General features: G+C 44.1%; 1 protein-coding gene across 1 annotated transcript in view; it reads left to right on the top strand.

Annotated features, from left to right (window-relative positions):
• MMP20 (matrix metallopeptidase 20) overlaps positions 1–23641 on the top strand; it is a 44459-nt gene that overhangs the window by 6603 nt on the left and 14215 nt on the right. Inside the window, exons 2-8 of the mRNA XM_002708568.3 lie at positions 2568–2815; positions 6695–6843; positions 8552–8677; positions 9475–9636; positions 11748–11889; positions 21736–21872; positions 22897–23053. Of these exons, the coding sequence (XP_002708614.3) occupies positions 2568–2815; positions 6695–6843; positions 8552–8677; positions 9475–9636; positions 11748–11889; positions 21736–21872; positions 22897–23053 (1121 nt within the window). The remainder of the gene's footprint in view (positions 1–2567; positions 2816–6694; positions 6844–8551; positions 8678–9474; positions 9637–11747; positions 11890–21735; positions 21873–22896; positions 23054–23641) is intronic.

Genomic DNA, 23641 nt, shown 5'->3' with positions numbered 1-23641 from the left:
GACCAAGAAGAGGCACCTGGCTCCTGGCTTCAGATCGGTGCAGCTCCATCCATAGTGGCCATTTGAGGGTGAACCAATGGAAGAAAGACCTTTCTCTCTGTCTTTCTCTCTCTCACTAACTCTGTCAAATTAAAAAAAAAAGAAGAAGAAGAAACACCATAATTTCACCACTCAGAGATGCCCAATATTAACATTCAGACATACTTCTGTGTTTGGTTTATTTATGGAATTTTAATTATTACCTGTACTAAGATTTTTCCTTTGTTTTTCTCAGTAAATTGCCATTATATTAACAGCATTCTTCCAGGCCATTACATATTTATTTTTCAAAAATGTGATCTTTTTTTTTACAGTAATAAACATTTTAATTTTTTATTTTTTAATTTTTTTTGTAAACTTTTATTTAATGAATATAAATTTCCAAAGTACAGCTTATGGATTACAATGGCTTCCCCCCCATAACGTTCCTCCCACCCGCAACCCTCCCCTTTCCCACTCCCTCTCCCCTTCCATTCACATCAAGATTCATTTTCGATTCTCTTTATATACAGAAGATCAGTTTAGCATACATTAAGTAAAGATTTCAACAGTTTGCTCCCACACAGAAACATAAAGTGAAAAATACTGTTTGAGTACTAGTTATAGCATTAAATTTCAATGTACAGCACACTAAGGACAAAGATCCTACATGAGGAGTAAGTGCACAGTGACTCCTGTTGTTGAGTTAACAAATTGACACTCTTGTTTATGGCATCAGTAGTCACCCTAGGCTCTTGTCATGAGCTGCCAAGGCTATGGAAGCCCCCTGAGTTCACTGACTCTGATAATTTTTAGACAAGGCCATGGTCAAAGTGGAAGTTCTCTCCTCCCTTCAGAGAAAGGTACCTCCTTCTTTGGCAGATGTCCTAAACAGCACTGTGGCCTCAGAATCAGCCCTTAAGGCATGCAGATCCGGTATTTCAGGCATGGAAAGCCAAGACACTCTGGGGAAAAAAAAAAAAAAAACCTAAATGAAAGATCTCCGCGAGTGAGATCCCAGTGGAAAGAACGGGTCATCAAAAATGTGATCTTATTTCTGACTTAGTATTATAGCATATGAATATGCAAAGGTATATCTAAAAGTTCACAGAAAATGTAATTCAAAGATCATTTTATTTTGGTGCAAAGGTTGTGAAATCAATGCATAATTCTTTCATAACACAATTTTCATAAACTTTTTGAAGACTTTTCATATATTAATAAAACCTAACAAATCCCTTGTTAATAAGTTTACTTATATTTCTTTATTATTTATGTGTGTAATTGTAAGCAAATAATATGCATAATATATGCATGATATATACAATATGTTGTCAGTATATAGATGAGAATATATAATTTATATTGAATAAATTACTATGCTATATAAATACAAGCATATTTAGATAATAAAACATATGTAAATCATTGACTTCTCTTTGGCTATGTTCCTGAAATCAGTTGTGCAGTGAAATTCCTGGGCCAAAGGCAAATCTTCACCTTGCACTTGCATGCCCCTGCCTCACTCACTTCACCCTAATCCCATCCCAGCCTCGTAGTGTTCTGAACAAATACACCAAGGGATTTCGAGTCTCCGTGTGCACATGAAAGCCTCATGATTTATGGTTCATTTTGTTTGCCTCAAATTGCAAAGAGCCTGCCCTGGGATAGCTGCCCCATGGCAACAGACTCTGCCCCACTTGCTGAACACACCTGAGCTGATTGAAGGCACAGCTGAAAAACAGGTTGACCCCTGCCTGCCTTTGCAGAGGACAAGGGGCTAGAATTTCATGCCTCTGAGAGTCACAAACATACTAGTCTTCCATTATGCATAGTGAAAATATGATGCCTATCACTGGTTACCCAAGGAACCAGATACCTTTGTCTTCAAACTGGATAAGAACCTCACAAATAATCAACTCGGGAGAATGGTGTCCACAACCTTTTCCTTCCATTTTCTTTAAGAAAAATGAAAGAAGTAATGCATACTTACTGTAGGAAAATTGAAAACTGCTGGTACACAAAAGAGAAAAAAGTCTAAAACCCCCACCAACCCGCACCATCCAGGATAACCATCAACCATTTGAGATATAGCTTAACTTCACCTATGCAAACATGTCTAATGTTTTTCAGAAGTGGGAATATGCTCTTTGTGTTTTTTATTTTATTTGTTTATTTGAGAGGCAGAAAGAAGTAGACAGAGAAAAATGCCTGTAATGGCCAGGACTGGGCCAGGCTGAAGCCAGGAGCTGGGAGCTCATTTCAGGTCTCCCAGAGTGGCTATCAAGGACCCAGACACTTAAGCCACCACCTGGTGTCTCTCAGGCTGTAAATTAAGAGGAAGCTGGAATTAGAAGCAAAGCAGGACCTCAAATCCAGACACTCTGATATGGGATACAGGTGTCCCGAGCAGTGTCTTAACTGCTAGGTCAAACACTCACCCCTACATACTGTATTTAATACCTCAAGGATACCGTCTTCTGTCTTATCTGACCAGGAATATTTCCCAGACTACACTTTAGCCGTGTCAATCCACCTCTCCATTGCAGGCTTATCTTGACAAGTATTACACAAGGAAAGGAGGATCCCAGATTGGTGAGATGGTTGCAAGAGGAGGCAATTCCATGGTAAAGAAGATTAAGGAGCTACAAGCGTTCTTTGGCCTCCGAGTCACGGGGAAGTTAGACCAGAACACGATGGACGTGATCAAGAAGCCGCGCTGCGGAGTTCCTGATGTGGCGAACTATCGTCTCTTCCCAGGTGAACCCAAATGGAAAAAAAATACTTTGACATACAGGTAATGAGATCGAGTCTTTCCAAAATTCAGAGAGAAATACCCTCTCTATTTCCTCTCTTAAAAATATCTTCCTTCTGGTCTGTATAAAAATCTTGAGTCCCCCATGACTATAAAAAAAAAAAAAAAAAAAAAAAAAAAGATGTTTTTTAAGTCCCACCATTAGGCGGTGACATTGGGCAATTCACCAGAACCCAGAAGGGGAAGTGGGTAGCACCTGCTTGATGGGGACCTCATGCATGCAGATGGATGGGGCACTGGAAAAGACTGGTTGCCATAGATCATCGTGTTCCAGGCCTTGCAAACACAAGTGGGCTTCCAAATAGGAAAGCAGACCCAGCAGGCAGCAGCAGAGTGGAATGGGCTTGTGTAAGGGGTGGAGGTCCCACAGCCGGGGCCTACTGTGTGTGTGGCCATGCCAGGAGGGGAGTAGCAGAAACTGAGCCTGGAGAGGCAGCTGGAGGGCAATCAGAATGTAATTTCAGGAGTTTGCACTTTTTCCCCAGGGCAGTGGAGAGGCAGACCAGAGTCAAGATCAGACTGCGTTTTTAGGATGAGCACATCTGTACGACATCTTGGAAACAGGAAAGGTTAGATGTTGCCACGGTCCAAGCAGTGGTGCTGGCTCCTAACAGCTCACTGGAGCCGATCTTAAAAATGTTCAGAAATTTAGGAGCCAGCATTGCAGTGCAACAGGTTAAGCCACCACCTGCAACACTAAATCTCAGCTGCTCCACTTCCAGTCTAGCTCCCTGCTAATGTGCCTGGGAAAACAGCAGAAAATGGCCCAAATTCATCCATGTGGGAGACCCAGAAGAAACTCCTAACTCCTGGCATTGGCCCGGCCCAGCCTCAGGCCATTTAGGGAATGAACCAGCGGATGGAAGGATGGAAGCTGTCTCTCTTTTTCTCTCTCTCTCCCTCTCCCTCCCCCCAACCCTGTCTCTCTCCTCCTCTCCCTCTGTAACTCTGCTTTTCAAAGAAATCTTTTTTAAGTCAGGATTTTAGCAGCCAACTGCTAAGTCTCCAAGAACTTTAGGAGCTGGTGGCAAACACAGACATTATTAAATTATGTCAATTTTCAATTAAATAAAATATGCTTAAAAACAAAGGTAATCAAAGCACATTGCTTTCTGCTTCCCTGCATTTTACTGTTATCTATGTTCATGAGAGTATCTACATCAACTTTATCTAGATGCTGGATAAACCACGCAGCAGTGCGTTCCTGTCCATCTCTTTCCAACATTACAAGCTGACGGCTTGAAATTAGCTACAACAAGCGTGCTTACAACACAGAAAGCAGCAAACCATACAAATCAGAAGGGGTTCTCTGCCCCTGCCCCTGCCCCTGCCTCCCTGTAGAACCAGTGAGTCCCTAGGGTCAAATGAAATTACAAACAAGGAGAGCCCAGGGGCCCATGGATTCACCTGGGCCACCTGCTAGCTGCTATGAGCCTATAATTCCATACGGTGGCACCCTGAGCATAGAATCAAAATGATTGGTGCGGGGAACCCTTAACTGAAAGCACAAGTGATTACAGGGTAAGACTAAGACAAGGAAATTGTATATAAATCTATGACCTTTTTTCATAGTTTTCTTAAAATAAACTCTGTCCAAGACTGTAAGTCTGTGACTATGCACAGCAAACACCAAAGGCATTGATCAAGATAATGCGTGACTTGGAGAACTATAACATTCTGGGCCAAAGCGAACTACTGCAAAAGCTCTCGGCTCACTCACGGTGCCCATCCACCCTTGCACCCAAATAACTCCCCGTCCCCTCCCTCAAGAAGACAGCAGAGCTAACTTTGTGCTCTGTCTTGTATAGCTGCTGGATCTCAGACAGCTTCTTATAACCAGAGGACTAAATCATAGACACATAATGTGATTCGGTTCTTATTGCATGAACTTCAAAGACAGAACTGAACTCAAATCCTGATCAATTGTAAACTGTAGATATTTGTTATTATTACCTTCTACTTCTTATGGGTTATTAGGAGGTTTAGATAACATAGCACACTCACAAGAGCTTCGAACAATGTCTAGCACACAGTATGTCTCCAAAGACTCTTAGCTGCTATTGCTGTTGCCTTACCAGTCCCTAGACCCAGTGTTAGTTGGCTCCTGCTCTCTTCTTTTGGCTGTTATCCTGTTTTCCACCCTTGCATTCTCCAGACCGACACAGAGTCAGCTCATAGAGACGTGACTGGCCTATCTATTGAGAGAGAATTTCAAGGTACTAACTGTGGATTCACGACAAATCACAGATTATGCAGTGGGCTCAGCATATTCTGAAAGCATTAAAGTGGTGTCTTTCAGGGTCCTTTGCTTTCTTGCTTGAATTCTGTGGTCCCCCCCTCTTGGTCCCAGATCCTGTTTCTTCCATTTCAAGTCCTGAATTGAGCTATAACATTTTCTGTATAGGACATGCATAGAACCCCAGGATTACTGCTGTTGGTTTCTGAAATTGGACCACTTGCCTTAGAATAACCTAGGATACTTATTAAAATTCAGGCTTCTGGACCACACGTATGTATTCTACAAACTTCCTAAGTGGTTATTATAGATCTCAAAGTTTGAGAGTCACTGAGTCAGTCTCCTAGCAGGTAGCTTGTCATCTTTACTGCATCAGCTTAGCAAGCATTCGCCTAGCATCCACTACAAGAAGGTACTGGACAAAGCACTGTAGAAGGAGGCAAAGTCAGCACAGTCCCTACCACCAAGCTTGGCTCACATAGACCCCACTTCTCCCTTTGAACCATTATTCCAGTCCAGCTTTTGGTCCCAAGTGGGAGTTCCTGACTCCTGCCTCCCCTTTGCTTGCTGCCAGAAATCCCAGCCCTAGGCTCCAGAGCAGAAAATCCTAGAAAACCACTAATTCTGTCTCTACCCAGTTTGTCCAAAAAGCACTGTTTTTGGTTTTGGGGTGTTTTGTTTTGTTCTTTTGCCTTTAGATGTCATTGTCACACTAGGACTTGTTGAAAGGCTCATCCTTTGTTCAGTCCCATTAAGTATCCTTTTCTTAAAGCTAGCATTTCCCCTTTAGAATGCATTGTGTTAAGAAAAACATTGGGGAGGGGGAGGCAGCACTGTGTTGTAGAGGGTTAAGCTGCCGCCTGCTGTGCCAGCATCTCCTATGGGCATTGGTTCAAGTCTCAGCTGCTCTACTTCCGATCCAGCTCCCTGCTATGGCCTGGGAAAGCAGTGGAAGATGGCTCAAGTCCTTGGGCCCCTGTATCTACATGGGACATGTGGAAGAAGCTCCTGGCTCTTGGCTTCAGATAGGCCCAGCTCCAGCATGGCAGCCATTTGAGGAGTGAATCAGTAGATGGAAGATTCTCCTCCCTCCCCACCCCCCGTAACTCTGCCTTTCAAATAAATAAATCTTTTGCAAAAATAAAAAGAAGGAGAGAACATTCCCCCAAGAGCCCTGGGGAAATCCTGATGGCCTTTGAATGGAAATTTGCAAAGCCTCAAAACTATACATTTATATTTTTACAATTGAAAACTTCCAGTCCCTTTGGGGAAAAGAGATTCTCGTCCATTAAAACCGCTTTCAGGAAAATGGACCCCTGCTACTTGTGATGGTACCCAAGTTGTATTTCTTAAAATTACTTGTGCAGTAACATTGAAAGCTACACTAGTTCAGTGCCGGGTTAACTCAACTGTCCCTCATCCCTTCCCTTCACCTGTCCTGTTGTTTAACATTCAGTAGTTTAATGTGTACAAAAGCAAAATAAGAAATATTATTTCAGAGGCAAAGCCTACATTGCAGATGTACGAGTGCCACTTTTATTTTTAATGCGACCCATAGCATATGTTTGCCTTCTTCCCTTAGGAACACCGACTGAAAGGAAAACATGTGCCCTTTGTTTTCACAGAGTAGCCAAATACACATCTTCTATGACACCTTTTGAGGTGGACAAAGCCATAGAGATGGCCCTGCGGGCCTGGAGCAGCGCCGTGCCTCTGAGCTTTGTCAGGGTCAACGCGGGAGAAGCGGATATTATGATATCTTTTGAAACAGGAGGTACTGTGCCGCTTCTTGGATTTCGCCTTCCGATCCAAAGGAGCAGTGTCTCAATGCTGGTCTCCCCCACGTTTGCCCCGAGGTCTCAGCACAGAGTTGTGAATCCAGGAACTTGACCTGGCCCTCAGGTGGGAGCCCAGGCCAGTGCAGCCTTTCCTGCCTGCAGTAGACTCAGCTGTGGGGCGGGCTGCCGCAGCAAGCTCTCCCTGCACCATCAGGGGCCAGATTCTGTCAGCCTTAGCTCTCCCTGCGGGTAGAAGGCCAGCTTCCCTCATCCAATCCTGGGACAACATACGCTGCCCTGGACCCCATGTTAGCCGAGAGTCTGCCGACTTGAATCCTCCCCGAAAGAGAGGAACCCTTCATGACCTGGGAGCAGCCCTAGCCCTGGCCCCTGCCACCATGGTTCTCATGCGCAGGCTCCCTTAGGCCATGCACGTGAGGCCTGCCCCCAGCTCCCTGCTTCTCCAGGCTTGAGCTTGCACAGGGCTTGGTGGAGCACCCACCCTTTTTGCAGAAACAAACCTAGGAAGGAAAGGGACAGCCAAAAGACCCATGAAATGTGTTTCCCCTCTCAGCTTCCCAAGAGTGAGGTAGGTGAGAGCCACGGCCTCTTCCTCTCCACGGACGGCAAACCTGAAAATGCTCGTCATTTCAAGTCTTGATCTTAATTTTAATCTGGAGTCCCTGGGCGGGCGGGACGGGGTGGTGGGGCTTGCTTAGGAGCTAGGAGGGAGCTGATCAAGCAAACCCTAAGCACAGAGCCTGTAGAAGCAGCGCTGGGTGTCCTCCAGAGGACCGATGCCACCCTGGGGAAGTGGCAGGCAGCAGGGCCAGGACAGCTCTGGGGGCCGTGGAGTTAAAGATCTGCCTTGATCTTTCGAACTGTCGTCCTGTCCCCTGCATACACTGCTGACTGGGGACTCGGCTGCCGCTATATTAAGTCCCCAGCTTGCAGCCTGATTAAGGTGCACGGTGCTGAGCCCTGAGAAGTGGCACACCTGAGCTCGCATTGTTGTTTTCTTTTTTAAATAATATAGCCTCACTGAGATTCTGAAAAAGCGTGCGATGTGGCTTCTACCATACCAGTCATTTGTTCTTCCTCCTTTCCTATCATATTTGCATTGAACTGTTAATTAGAATAGAAATAATAAAAGAAAAACACAAGAGGCTATCAAAATTAGGATTTTATAAATACCACTATTACTTCCCTGAATTTTACACATGAAAATATATATATATATATAAATTACAAGGGAAATTTCTCTTTTCTTGATGCTTGCTTTGGAAATGAAGCACGCACCTACGCATTTCTGCTAACAGGGTCTCAGCTGAGTCGTGTTTTGAAAGCTCATTCTGCCGGCAGATTCACAATCCACCCAGGCGACAGGGATCCTGTCAATGCCCGTCTATTCTCTCCCTGTGAGCCAGGGTCTATGCATTGTCCATAGTGGGCCACGTGTCAGTTAAGAGATGCCACAATGAAAACAATAACAAAAAATGGCTTTTTAAAATTTTTTCATGCTTACTGTCTTTGAAATACAAAATAACTCTTTAGTTTTCAACAGGCAGATGACTCTTTGACATGAGGACTTAAAAAATGAATATTGAAATGTAAGCTTACGAATGAGTGCTCTTCCTTCTCTGTAATGTGCTCCTCATGGCGGCTAGGACTCACGGCCGTTGGCATTTCTCTGTACTTGTTTAGATCACGGCGATTCCTACCCATTTGATGGGCCTCGGGGGACTCTAGCCCATGCATTTGCACCTGGAGAAGGCCTGGGAGGAGATACTCATTTCGACAATGCTGAGAAGTGGACTATGGGAACGAATGGTATATATGCACAATTCACCATAACCTGGAAAATATTGTACCTTCTTCTGGGCCTCCATCATGAAACCTTGAGGTTCAACGTCCCAAGCCACCCTTTAACTAGGGGGGCTGGCTAGGAAAAACAAGTAAGCCAAAAATCTAAAAGGGAACACCATAAGGGAAAAGCTGCACCCTCAGTTGTGCTGTAGACTTGTCTGATTTGTGTTTCGTGCATATCATCTCAAGAGCCAGCAAGCCCCTCCTCCACACACAGCTCGCTTTCTCTTCAGTCCCGTAGCATTTGTTGTTTCTTGCTTGTACTTGGAGATAGACTCCGCTGGGAAGTGACCTGAAGGAATTAGTGTGCTCCTGAGAAGAGTGATGAGAATGGGTGTAGAATATCATGCAGGTCACCTGGGAGCCCTCAGTGTGAAACTTGTGTGGATCCAAAGGAGTCGGTCATAATGGCAGGGCACTGTTGGAGCATTTGTGATCTAAATCTGTATTTGACACCCAGCAGCACTGCCACTGTGAGCTCCAAGGTCCTTTTTTATGCATCCACCAAGCATTTTGGACGATGAGCAAGGAGATTGATTTACATGTCCATCTTCCCAGCCCCCAACCCCCTTCTAGGCAAGAGTGAAAGAAGTGGGTTCAACAGCAGAGCCAAGCTCCTGAATAATCTACCAGTCTTGGAATAAGCCAGTCATGAAAGCAACGTGAATGAATTGTAACTGGGGCATAAATGCCCCTGTAAAGACAGAAGATAGAGAAAACAAAAACCCATGTTGATACTTTTTCTCTCTTGTGCTGTGTAGGTTTCAATTTATTTACGGTCGCTGCTCATGAATTTGGTCATGCTCTGGGCCTGGCCCATTCCACAGACCCATCAGCACTGATGTACCCAACTTATAAGTACCAGAATCCCTTTGGATTCCGCCTCCCCAAGGATGACGTGAAAGGGATCCAGGCGTTGTATGGTATGATGACTACATTTCTTTGCCCACTAACCCTGACAGTGATGGGCATTCAGTCTCCAACTTAGAGAAAGCGTGTTACCAGGAGCTACATGGGCAAAGATTAAGTTAGATTAATGCCTCTCAGTGAAAAGCTTGTCTGCCAGCTACCATGACTGCTTCCTTCTCTAAGATCTGCAGTGAAATTATGTCTCACTACAGAGCACACTGGTCATTTGTCTGATCTTTGAGTAGAGAAGCTAAGTAGGTTTGATAGCTTGCATATAAGGTGCTTGTCCATTTGCAGATAGGAGATGTTATCCTCCTAACAATAGCAATGATGAGGATAATAACTCCACCTCTCAGCCATACAAGTGTTCACAGTTTACAAAACATCTCCACCCTCATGCCTGGTGGGAATGAGGCAGTCTTTTCACTGCACTGATGAGAGAGCCGAGGCTCAAACACAGTGAGTGTTTTAAGATATTCAAAATCACTCATGTTAACATTCTCTCAAAAGGTAATAAGGGATTGTTAGAAACTTGATATCCAATTTTCCTTAGAAGAAAAACAAATCAATTAATCTGTAAGTAGGAATCATGAAACATTCTCAGGCCTTAATGGTTTTCCCTTTGATGGATCAAAGGCAGAAAAATGTAGGGAGCTGATTTTCCGTCGAGCCGTGGTGACCTGGTCATGCAGCCTCTGCCCGTCAGAGCCAGTCCTCATCCTGTCAGCCTGAAGGAGCTGGGCGGCCAGGACCTCCAGTGCCTTGCTGCACGTTGCCCCGCCCATTGGCTGAGTGGAAACGGACACACACATCTGCAAACAGTCAGCTTTCACTAGAGGCACCCAGAGGAATCACGTCCACAGAAGCTCTCAGCCATCTCACCCGTGTCTGCAGAGGGGAAGTGCCAATTCTGTCTGCCCTGAGGGACAGGCAGATGCTGGCGATGGCTCCACTTCACAGACACTGTTGCCAAGACCCTGGTGGCAAATCTCCAGTGGCAAGCAATTCTCACAGGCCTCCCCGAAGGTCCAAGCCCAAACACTTGCCTTTATGGGTCCTTGTGCACTGCAAAGTCACTGCCACCATGATGGCCATGGTCACTCGGCTAGGAGTCAAAGCATATATTTGGACATGGCCATTTTTACGCAGGCGAACAAAATGTAAAAAGGGGGAGCAGGCACATCACCCATCCATGACCACATTGCCATGGGGAGCCTCACCACACTTCTGACTAATTTCTCCTTTCTGATCTTCTCCAAAAGCTGCACCACACCTCTGACCCATATCCCACTGTTAGTTTCCTGTTGCATCGTTGACCTCAAACTGTCTCCGACCCTTACCCCTGGCTGCCACAGGCTTCACCACAGGACAGGGCCCTGCCAGTGCACTGAGTCAGACAGAGCAGGCTCGCTCTCCTGCAGCTGCCAGGCAGTCCTCAGAGAGCCCAAGTGGGAGATGAAGGCTCACCGATCGCTCTCCCATGGAGCAGGTCCCCCGTTTATCGAAGGATCCCCCACATGAGACCTTTACAAGTAAACCCCTTGAGTGAACTTCAACTCCACGAGAATTTAATCCTGGATGCCTAGCAAAAGGTTTAACCAAAGTTCAGGAAGCCAAGCAGTGTATAAAAACCATCGACATGTACCCGAGAAAGTTATAAGCCCACTCAGATAAAAGTTTCATTACATAGCATTAACCAAGGGCAATACTTAAATTTTGTCTCTAATTTGCAACACATATAGCTATGAGAGAAGTTAGGTATAACAACAAAATAATAACAACTTTTTTTTTTTTTGTACATTTACAACATGCCACATATCCTACTAAGAGCTCTATGTGATTATTTCTCAGAACTTTCTAAGGTGGGAACTATTATTGCCCTTTTCATTTTACAGCTGAGAAAAACCGAGGCTCAAAAAGATTAAATTATTTGTCCCAAATCACATAACTCAGCAACTAGGACAGCCGGGGTTCAGACCCAGGTCTCCCCACCATCAGCAGCCTTCTCTTTATCACATGGCCACATATAGAGTGGAAGCGGGTCAACTACCCTAGATCTGTAAAGCAGAAATGTACAACCTCCGAGTTCCTGGTGCCATTTTAACCAAGTCCCTTTCCATCCTAGGACCTCGGAAACCATTCCTGGGCAAACCTCATATGCCCCACATCCCTCCTCATAAGCCATCCATCCCCGACCTCTGTGACTCCAGCTCATCCTTTGATGCTGTGACGATGCTGGGAAAGGAGCTCTTGTTCTTCAGGGACCGGTAAGCCTAAGATAAGACACCTGCTCTCACGCGGCCTTGGGTCCACCTCCAGCCGGGCAGTACTCTAGCGGTCCTGTCCCTGCCTGTGTGAACAGTGAGCAGAAACGCAGTCCTGAGTGGCAGGACGGTGGCAGACAGAGTCTTTGGGGAGATAAAGAACCCTAGAACTACTGTTGTGGAGCAACTACTATGGCTTTGGTGCTGTGTTTTGCGTACGTGTGCAGTTTCTTCTAGATCTTTGCACTGAAGATTAGAATTCTCAACTTTCAAACAAAGCAACTCAAGGGAACAAATTTCCCAAGGCAACAGCTAAGTGCCTGCACTAGGGCAGCAGCCCATGTTTATCTCATGTCTGTTTGCTTACTGCTGTATCTCTAGTGAAAGCACAGAGTAATTGCTTCGTGAATATTTGGTGAATGAGAGCTGGACAGATGGACAGATAGGAGGTTGAGCAGATGATGGATGCACGGAGGGAAGGGCAAATAAGCGAACAGATGGGTAGGCAGGTAGACGGTTGATTCCAAGGTCAGCACTCTTCCTGAACTCCTCTTTTTCAAGGCCTAGTGTCTTTTCACCTGTCACTCAGCTGTCAGCACAGAGAGTTCAGATGCATTTTCTTCCTACACTCCAGTTTCTCAGGGAGCATGACAGTGGTTGCTGCCATTACTTTTTCCATGGAGGCAAAGAGAAATACAGCAGCCCCCCCCCCTCCTGTATTCCTCCCTTTCCTGGAGAGAGAATTCAATCACATCGGAAGAGGCAGAGGTAACTCAGGATTATGCACGTGTGAAGTTATTCATGTTCTGCACTGGAAAAGTACTCATGGAGCCCGCACTGGGTGCCAAGCACGGTTGTGGTATCTGGGGGTGTAGAGATGGGTCCTGGCTCCCACTTCCCTTTGGCATACCTCACAGTTGTACGAGGGAGAATAGTCAAAAAGCGTTGCGAGAAGTGAGCCGTTAGCCTGGTGGTTGAGTCATTTGCATCCCACGTTGGAGTGCCCGGATTCGATTCCTGGCTCTGGCTGCTGACTCCAGCTTCCCTGCCAGTGCAGACCCAGGGAGGCAGTGGTGGTGGCTCGAGTGCTTAGGTTCCTGCCACCTACGTGAAAGACCTGGATTACATTCCTGGCTCCCAGCTTTGGTCCCAGGCTTTTGCCTAAGTGAGCTTAAATTCTGGTCCTACTTCCTACTGATGAAGCAAGTATCTTGCCAGATCCAGGGGTTCTATCTTGCCATACACAGTAAATGTCTGGATAAATGACACTATTTTTAGAAGTAGGAATCAAAAAAATAGTACAAATGGCATGACATATGAGAAACAACTTGAGGAACTTGGAGAGTCCACATGACTCTTTTTTATATCAGTTCTTGATGTTTTTTTTTAATTTTGTAAGACTTACCAATAATTGGTGTTGCTTCCATTGACCATTGTTGTCAAGTTAAAATAACAACAGAGACAAGGGCTCCCTAAAGAGACAATGAGTTTCCTGAGGAATGAACAAGGGACTACAGCCTAGGATACACATGCAGTGACCTATCAGAGATGCAACTAAGGAGCTTAGGCCAAGGAGAAGCCTTTAAAGGCAAAAAGGAAAAGTTCACATGAGCTGTCCTGAAACAGTGCTAATCACAGAGGTGCATGGCAGGAGCTGGCCCCTAAGCATTGCTAACACCTGTTGCCTCAGAGGCTCTTCCCGGAAGCAACTTGACTGTGACAGGTTCCTGTAAAGGCTCCTAAAGCAGGCGTATGCACGCTGGGCCTTCAGAGAAACCTGTATTCGTTCTTATTCAGGTACGCAAGCATGAGATCGCCTCCCTCATACCCTTCCAGCACCATTTTGGTTTTGATCTGACCTAAGCAACTCTATCTTTGCATCAGCAGCTTTCACATTACCAAAAACAAAACAGAATCGGTAGGCAGTGACCCAAGAATGGCAGACAAGGTGCAGGACAGGAGGAGCCTAGAACATGGCAATAAGTGACAGCAGCTTCCTCTGAGTGATAATGCTGTCAGGGAGCCTAGTGTGCAGACACTGAAGTACCATCTAAGTCCCCTTGAGGGATTAAAATGCTAACCATTGTGTAAGGTGTTCCTTATTCTTTTGATAGATGTGAGGGGCAAAGAAGACAGTAAATCAAAGATATAACAGCATTTCATTTAATAATAATTACCTTTGTTAAAAACCAATTTTTAAGAAGTCCTGTGTTTATCAATCTATGAGCATTTAGCAATTACTAATGTTTGAGGAGGACCCATCTTTTGACATAGTCTTGGCTATAAATACTGAGAGTGGTAACAGAATAGAAAGGGAGGCACAGATGCAAAAGACATCCACAAATGAATCATCAGGAGAGGGAGTAGAGACAGAGAAGTGGCCGGTGACCACATATCTGTTTAGTCATCAGTGCCTCAAAAACATCACTGAAAACTGGAATGAGATGAGCTTTTTCTTGGTACCAAAAATTTCAGTCTATGCATAGTTTTCCATAATATGTCTTTTCCATTAGCTTTTTAATATATCATATGTATCATATGGGAGGCCAGGTAATTCTAAAGAAGTGTTTTGTAAGGAGGACAGGGGATCAGAAGCTGTCCTTCCTAGCCCTGGACCTGCTGCTAACCCCCCACAGGAACTCGAACCTCTCTTCTACCCTGTGAAATGAGTCTGTCTGAAAATAACAGTGAATGGAAGCTGTTCAATACAAACTACGATAAACCCTTCCTTATCAAGCCCTTATAATACCCCTGTGGGCTATGAATTATTATTCCTCCTTTTAAGATTAATTATTTATTTGAAAGTCAGAGTCACAGCAAGAGAGAGAGAGACGGAGGCGGAGGAGGGAGAGAGATCTTCCATCTGCTTGTCCACTCCCTAGATGGCCACAACAGCCAGGGCTGGGCCAGGCCAAACCCAGGAGCCAGGAGCTCCATCCAGGTCTCCCTCTGCTCGTGAGGATAGACAGAGGTAAAGCCGCTGCCTGTGATGCCAGCATCCCATACGGGATCCGTTTCAAGTCCTGGCTGCTCTACTTCTGATCCAGCTCTCTGTTAATGTGCCTTGGAAGGCAGTGGAAGATGACCCAAGTCCTTGGATCCCTGCCCACATGGGAGATCTAGAGGAAGCTCCTGGCTGCCATCTGGCCCAGCCCTGGCTGTTGTGGCCATGTGGGGAGTGAACCAGCGATGTAAGCGCCCTCTCTCTCTCTCTCTCTCACTCTCTCACTCTCACTCTCACTCTCTCTCACACTCTCTATCTCTATCTGTAACTCTGGCTTTCAAATAAATAAGATAAACCTTTTAAAAAGAAGAAGAGGAAGAAATGGAACAGCTAGGACACTAACTGGTGCCCATATGGGATGCCAGTGCTGCACACAGCTGCTACTGCATGCTATTATTTAATCCCTTTTGACAAGACATGGAAAGGATAAGCACCTTGTTCAAAAGCACTGAGCTAGTGAGGGGTGGAGCTGGAATCCAATCCAACACTACCATACTCCAGAGCCCATGCTCCTGTCTGTCCTGCTCTCCTACTTCCTAAGGCGCCATCAGAGCTAGAATTCCATGACTCTGCAGTTCTGATCTCCTGCCACCAGAAGTCCCAACGTGTTTGCCTTGCTGAGCTTAGTGAAAGAACAAAGAATTCTTTCGAGTCACAATTATCATGCCAACCAGGGCGCCACTGATGACTAAAGAGCTCCCAGTCCGCTCTCTCCCACTCACCAACAGTGATCTGTTGGAATTCCCCCTCACCAACAATAATCTGTTGATGGGATATTCCCGGCCTTGGACATAACAGCACCAGAATCTGCTTCCAGAGCAAGCTGGGAGACGGTGCCTCTTAATAGCCTTTTACAGAGAGATTGTGAGATATTCTCCACAGTGTATAAATGTATATTCAAATGTTGTCTTTGAAGGGAAGTCAATTTCTGATAAGTTATAACAAAGGGAGTTCGATAATAACTGGAAAAGGCAGCAGAGTCAAAAAAGTATTTCAAAGATGGGAAATGTTCATCTTTCAAGACATGAAAAGAAGCCAGTAGAGGAAAAAAACAAAAATGGCAAGATGCTATAGCAAGGAGGGACAGTAAAATCAGGAACCACCACTATCATCTGGCACATTTGCCATCAGCACTTCCCAGGATCCCATGGGCTGGAGGAAAACCTGCACACTGAACTGAAGTCATCTTCCTCCTCTCCCTGGGGCCTTGTCTGTTCTGCCTATTAGACTGCAGCACTGAAAGTCAACACATGGCATTGTATTAACTTTGACCGGTTTCTCCATGCTGTCTGAAGGAGGCAGGAGGCGGACTAGGACAGCTGGCTCCCTGTCATTCCTTCTGAGCTCCTCCTTCTAGGAGTGAATGGGCCCTTTGCCACTCGCTCTCACAGCCAGCCCAGGGCTTAGGAATATGCACCCCGATGGCTATTGAGAGGTGCACAAACATTCTGGACTGAAGAACACAGCACTGTGCACACAATGGGTTCTTAATCTGAGACACTGCATTGGTCTTGGGTTCAGTGGGGCAAGTGAAGCATGGTGGATTTCTTGGCCCTGGTTGATGAACCCCACAAAACAAAGGGTTTCCCAGCCAATGGTGTGATATCTCATTCTTCTAAGTTTCCAGGGAAATAAATTTAGAAGGAAATTTAACCATAATGATTAACTCTAATTTTAAATTTTACGTATCATCCATTAATAAATTGGTACCATGAAAGCATGTCTTTTGTAAGTATCTACAAAGAATTATCAGAGTGGATCAGAGTTGATAAACATTTTCATATGCATTACCTCAACTGATCCTTGGAAGCATGTATGCAGATGTTATTCTCACTCTTATTTGATACAAGGAAATTGAGTCTCTGAAAAATTAAGGGATTCGTGGGGTCACATATCTAGTAATAAAACAAGGTTTCAAGCATCTCTTGTCTCTTTCCCTGTACCACATTGTCTAACTGCAGGAGCAGACACAGCAATTAGATTGAGAACATCAGAAAAATAGAAACAAGGGCAGGTTGTTTGGCACAGCAGTTAAGAAACCACTAGGGACAGCCACATCCCATACCAGAGTGTCTGGATCCAGGTCCCACTCCACTGCTAACGTGCCTGGGTGGCAGCAGTGACGTCTCATGTGGTTCAGTCCCTGCCATCTGCATGAGAGACCTGCACTGAGTTCTCAGCCTCCATGCATCTGGGGAGTAAACCAGTGACAGGGGCTGTCCATCTGTGTGTCTGTCTCTGTGTGTGTCTGTTCATTTCTCACTCAAATGAACAAAATAATAAAATTTGAGAAAAAAAAATAGACAGCAAGAAGGACACCTTTCCCCAAAATTAGGAAACAAGATGACAGAGCAGATCGGAGTGAATGACATGTGAGGTTGAGAGAACAGAAGGTGGAACCGCCCGGCGGTTCATGTGAGTCGCCTTCCACTTCCAGGGAGCAGATGAAAGCTGCTCCTGCCAATGAAAGGCTGATGCGGTCAGCTTAGGAGGGCAGCGAGTCTAAGGAGAAAGAACAAAGGCCCAGCAGTGTGGATCAGGTCCCTGGATGTGCCCGGTTGGATGCTGAGCCCGCATCTAAAAAGATGAGAAATACACAAGCCTACCCCAGCAGCTACGACAGGCAGGGGAAGGTTAGCAGTGGCCAGTGGCCGAGTCTCGATGTGATAGATTAGTTACCCTTCTCTAATGAGAGGAAATGAATAATTTCAGAGAATATGAAATGTGCTCGTCCGATACAAGTGTGTTCCCCTGAACTCCTCTGGTACCTGTTTACTTAGCCAGCAAACATTTACTGAACCCTGATCATGCGCCAGGCACAGCCTTACTGAGTACACCAAGATAAATAGTGCAGCTAAATATATAAGCAGCAGCTCTGTAAATCAGTAAGCTCCATTGTTTTGTCTTCCTTATCAAGGATCTGAGTACAGACTATTAATGTGGTGTTTGTCTATTTTCATTACCAGTTCCAGTATGTCCCACAGCTGTACTTTTCCAACAGGGACACAGATTTCAGAGGGGGTGGAATTTGTATTTTAAATCCATTTACAACTGTGTCGGGAAGGTTTTATTTCTTCTGGTCAATTTAAATTCATTTATTACTCTAATCAACAGCTCAGAGGTTTCAGATCCTCTGAGCAGGTATTGCTTTATTACCTACCAGATATAATGTTTCTTCATTAGTTTATGGAAATTACTCATGATTACAGATGCCTTTTGCAGGTTATGGTAATTTACATAAGTAATAGATAACATGTATTTCTAGCTTGTGTGTACATTGTATATATCATAATATGTCACAGCAGTGTTAAAACCAAGCTGTCTTAACTTTGGCACAGCTGATGCTATGAGCCAGATCAGATTACTGTATGAGCCAGGTCGGTCTTTGTTGTGTGGAGCGGACCTTTGCAGGGTGTTTAGTGGAAGCCCTGACCCATTTAGGGTCTGATAGCACTGCCCACCCCTAGTTGTGGCAAACAAAATTATCACCAGGTATTGCGCAATGTCACCAGGGACACAAAAATCACCCTTGATTTAGAATCACCACTCAACTTCAATTTAGCCCTCACAATGCCCACAATATCCTAAATCAAGGTTTATTTGGTAAGGAATGTAAGATTCTAGCGCCTGGGAAAATGTTCCAGGTATGGTTTCGGTTTGAATCCCCTCTTAACCTCCGTAATTTACTGTTTCTTCCGGTGAGTCATTGAGGATGTCCATGTCCTACAACTTGACAAAAGGCAGAGTTTAATTTTGCCTAGAATCACTTGTTGATTCTTAAATGAGAAATGAGAGAAAATATATCTCAGCTTTAAAGGTCCTAAGAAGAAAGCAGCTGGTAGTTAACAACACCTCATCAGAGGTATGATTCGGATGGTCTGCTTTTGGGAGGATGTGGCAGCTCCTCCACCTCCCACCTTCCCCACATCTTCAGCTCAGACATTGCTATTCCCCAAAGCACACACTTTAAGTCTTAGCTCAGCAACCTGACCAGAGTCAGCATTTGAAAGCTGTGTGTGGCACTGAAGTAACTGGAGAACATTCCCATTTGAGGTTCCCTACTAGATCCCAGTAAGTCCAAGAACTAGTTGCTCGACTTTTCTAGAACACTCAAAACTGTAATCGTGGTGAGGTGAAGAAAAGGAAAGAGAGGGGGAAACAGTCCTTCGTGCCTTCAGGAAAGGGCCACTCTAACTGGATAGTAGGTCAAGTTATAAACAAAGAAACAACAAGATCACAGGACTGAGAAGTAGATGAGGTAGGGTGTATGGCGACAACCCAGAGAGCTGGAAACAATCTAGGCTCTGCCTGCCCTTAATCACCAGCTGACCTTTGGCCTCTTCTGCCTTTTGGATCTCAGTGTTTCATCTGTTAGTATACATGTTGCACGTAAACTGTGATGTGCTGGACCAGGGTTGAAGTAGTGTACCCTAAATGGAGTCTCACCACCAAATGCATTGTCTACAGTGCGTGTGCAATTAGTGGGTAATTGAGGCCTAGGCAAAATAAATTTTTTTAAAACTAGTTAGCATCTATTCACATGGCATTTTATATGTTATAAGAACTTTAATATGCCTTATCTCACTTTATCCTTATAATGATCTCATAATATTGGCCAAGGAGCTTTATTCCCATTTAAGAGATGATAAAACTAAGACAGTAGCAAAGCTGAAACTCCAGCCTACAGCTTGTGAAACAACACAATATGCTTTTGCTTCTACACCATGATGCTTCTTAGAAAGCATGAACAAATATTTATCTCTTCTCTATATAATCTCCTTTTAAAATTTTGTCATCAACTGAAATTACTTCACCTAAGACACCATCATTAAACCCCTAAATGCAATGGGATATCCCTAACTTGGTAGCATTGATCATTTTGTGATCTAGTTTCTAATTGCATACCAGTCTCTACTATTAGATTGTAAACATCTTGAGGGCAGGGCCTGGGGCTTATACAATGTTTTATCCTTGACTCTACCACAATGATTGGTGATAGGTGCTTCATAAATATATGCTATATTAACTGAATAGTTCAACATGAGGTTTGGGGAGTTTCTAAACCACATGGAAAGTTAAATGTCAGCATTTTCTTAGTTTGCCTGTCCACAAATGATGTTATGCCTTGATTCTGGAATTCTAAGGAGTGAAGTAAAAGTGATCCCTGTTAAATATAAGAGTGGGAATAAGAGAGGGAGGAGATGTGCAATTTGGGACATGCTCAATCGAACTTGCCCCAAAAGGTGGAGTTAGAATCATGCCAGGGGATCCCAATACAATCCCATCAAGGTGGCATGTACCAATGCCATCTCACTAGTCCAAGTGATCGATCTCAGTTCACAATTGATCACATTGATAGGTCTAAGAGTCAAAGGGATCACACAAACAAGACTAGTGTCTGCTAATACTAGCTGATAGAATCAAAAAGGGAGAGAACGATCCATCATGGGAAGCGGGATACACAGCAGACTCATAGAATGGCAGATGTCCTAAATAGCACTCTGACCTCAGAATCAGCCCTTAAGGCATTCTGATATGGCTGAAGAGCCCATGAGAGTATTTTAGGCATGGAAAGCCAAGACACCCTGGAAAAAAAAAAAAAAAAAAAGACCTAAATGGAAGATCTCTGCGAGTGAGCTCTCAGTGGAAAGAACAGGGCCATCAAAGAAGGAGGTACCTTTCTCTGAAGGGAGGAGAGAACTTCCACTTTGACTATGACCCTGTCGGAATAAGATCAAAGTCGGCGAACTCAAAAGGATTCCATAGCCTTGGCAGCTCCTGACTAGAGCCTAGGGAGATAACTGACGCCATAAACAAGAGTGTCAAATTGTTGGGTCAACAGCAGGAGTCACTGTGTACTTACTTCTCATGTGGGATCTGTCCTTAGTGTGTTGTCCAAAGTGAAATAATGCTATAACTAGTACTGAAACAGTATTTTATACTTTATGTTCTGTGTGGGTGCAAAGTGATGAAATCTTTACTTAATATATACTAAATCAATCTTCTGTATATAAAGATAATTGAAAATGAATCTTGATGTGAATGGAATGGGAGAGGGAGCAGGAGATGGGAGGGGTGTGGGTAGGAGGGAAATTATGGGGGGGAAGCCATTGTAATCCATAAGCTGTACTTTGGAAATTTATATTTACTAAATAAAAAATAAATTAAAAAAAAAGAAAAATTATGTTCATCTCCAAAATGCAAAGTGGACCACATTGACATTGGGAGTTTCAACTTGATATTTACTGCCACAATTTTATGAATATTATATTAGATAAGTGGATGGATGAGTTGCTAAAGATGAAATTAATATGGGTGTGCTACATTTCCTGGTAATTAGATACAGACTAAAAGATACAATGATGTAAGCAACACCATAGTTAATGAATATTAATGTTTTCACTATTTCTACAGGGGATAATTAGCATCTTCCAACCACAAACTTCAGGTTCATTTATATAATATTCATAATGTTCCCCTTCTGTATCACATTTATCTTTTTGAAATTTTAAATTTTAAAACATCAGAATAGGAAGGAGAAGTTTGTATCAAATGATATTTGCAATAAGAGGTTTCACAGTATATTTTGATCCCATTTCTCTCCACATTTTGAACATCCTTAAATAAATTAAATAAAAGGGATCACAAAGATGCCAAAGCAATGAATAGGAAGAAGAAATTGTTTGCTAAGATTGAAAGCAATTGCGCTTTCCTTAAAAACAAAGCAAGAGCAAAGAGAACTGGGCAGTGACCCCTGAAGTGTGACCTGCTGTTCATTTCCATCTAAGCACAATGCAAGATCTAAATCAACCTTTGCTCTTGGTTTCTTTTGAAACACCCAACAGGATTGTCTGGCGGCGGCAGGCTCACTTGCCAACAGGTGTTCAGCCCAGCACTATCACCAGCTCCTTCCCCCAGCTCATGTCCAATGTGGATGCAGCCTACGAAGTGGCTGACAGGGGCACTGCTTACTTCTTCAAAGGTACCCCACAGATCCCTCAAAGAAATAAATGGCAGGGGCACCAGGCCCCATCTGTTTGGAAAAATCTAGCATCGACAGCATTTGTTTGCTAATTGCGGGGCATGTTTTAGTAGCTGCCTGTCCTCAAGTTGGGTATGAAAGGCTACTCCACTCTACCATGTCTTGGCAATGACAGTAGCTGTCAGACTGTTCTCAGAAGCAAGTCTGTTAGCCCAGTGAGGCACTGTGCCAGGTGACAGTGACCACGGAGCGAGAAACCTGTTCCCTGCCCTGTAGGATCTCTGCCCAGAGGAACACACACACTCCACTGAGGACCTTTAAATGACTAAAGCCAACATGAGCCTCATGTGGGGGAGACAGAGCCCTCACCACTATGCCACGTTCAGAAGCAGTCAAGGAATGAGGGATGCCAGGGACATCAGGGAAGGAACACAGACAACACAAATCCTTCACTCCAGCCCTTTGCTATTTGAGTGACTTTGGGAAGTTATCTAACTGCTGGGAGTCTTTGTTTCCTCCTTACAATATGATCTTAGTTATATCAAGTTTGAAGCTGTATTGCAGCAATGGCTAGCAGATAGAAGTTACCCATTAAGTGATAACTTCCAATATGTGCTTATATTTTTCTGATGCCAAGACATAAGGGTAGAAGACAGGTGCCAACTTAAATAAGAACCATAGCATTTGCATGTCATTTGCCCCTTCTTACTCACAGTTATATGAAGATGAGCTCACAAATAAGCAAGATTGCAAATAAAAAAATACATTGAAAAATGTGTTAAATGTATGATACTTTGTACTGATATTTGGGCTTTCTTGTGGCATAACTAGGGATTTTTGCCTCCAAGAAAGTTTGAAGTCCTTACTGAACTGAACAGTTACAGACCCCTATCTTCTACTGCATTATATCATGGCCAATGTTCCGTGAACTAGTCCCATTTATAATTCTGCATAGCAACCTTCTAAAGTGAAGTGCATCACTAGGCAGCACGGACTTTTGGTAAACTTTAATTTCTGTTTTCAGGTCCACACTACTGGATAACAAGAGGATTCCAAATGCTAGGTTCTCCTCGAACGATTTATGACTTTGGCTTCCCAAGGTATGTGCAGCAAATAGATGCTGCTGTCTATCTCAAGGAGCCACAGAAGACCCTTTTCTTTGTGGGAGACGAATACTACAGGTATGGCTTTTCTCCATCTGGTTGTCTACATGTACTCACTGGGAAGGGGAAAAATATCCTTTTGCGGAACACAAATCATGGTGAGACTGCAGAAAGCCCATTGGCTCATTGTGGCCATATACAGATGGTTAGCTGTCTTCGAGATATGGAACCATTCAAATGAAGTGAAATATGCATTCAATAATTGCTGTATCTCTAGGATATCAAACATCCTGATCTCTCAATACATTCACTAAGTGGATCCCCAGAGCACTAAAAGTATGGATGCAGCATCCTCAAATACTGGGAATGCAGGCAAGGAGGGGGAGCGGGGTGTGGACACCACCGGTATGTGAACATAAAATGCATTCCAGAGTACACTGTGATTTGGGGTGAAAGAAGATCGTCATGACTATGGAACTCTTAGAAGGAAATTTTTGCCAAAAAGAGATGGTCAGATTGCTAAGTCCTGTTGTCCAGTATAGAACATGCAGATTCTTCTTATCCAAAGGAAACTAGAACATTTCCCATGCTGTCCTGTAGGGGGTTGCACCTATTTTTATAAATTATTTATCTGAGAGAGAGAAACAGGGAGGGAGGGAGAGAGTG

This window comes from Oryctolagus cuniculus, chromosome 1 (assembly GCF_964237555.1).
Source record: "Oryctolagus cuniculus chromosome 1, mOryCun1.1, whole genome shotgun sequence".
NCBI classification, from domain to species: Eukaryota; Metazoa; Chordata; class Mammalia; order Lagomorpha; family Leporidae; genus Oryctolagus; species Oryctolagus cuniculus.
Note: the sequence above shows the minus strand (reverse complement) of the source record. Positions and strands in the feature narration are given on the sequence as shown.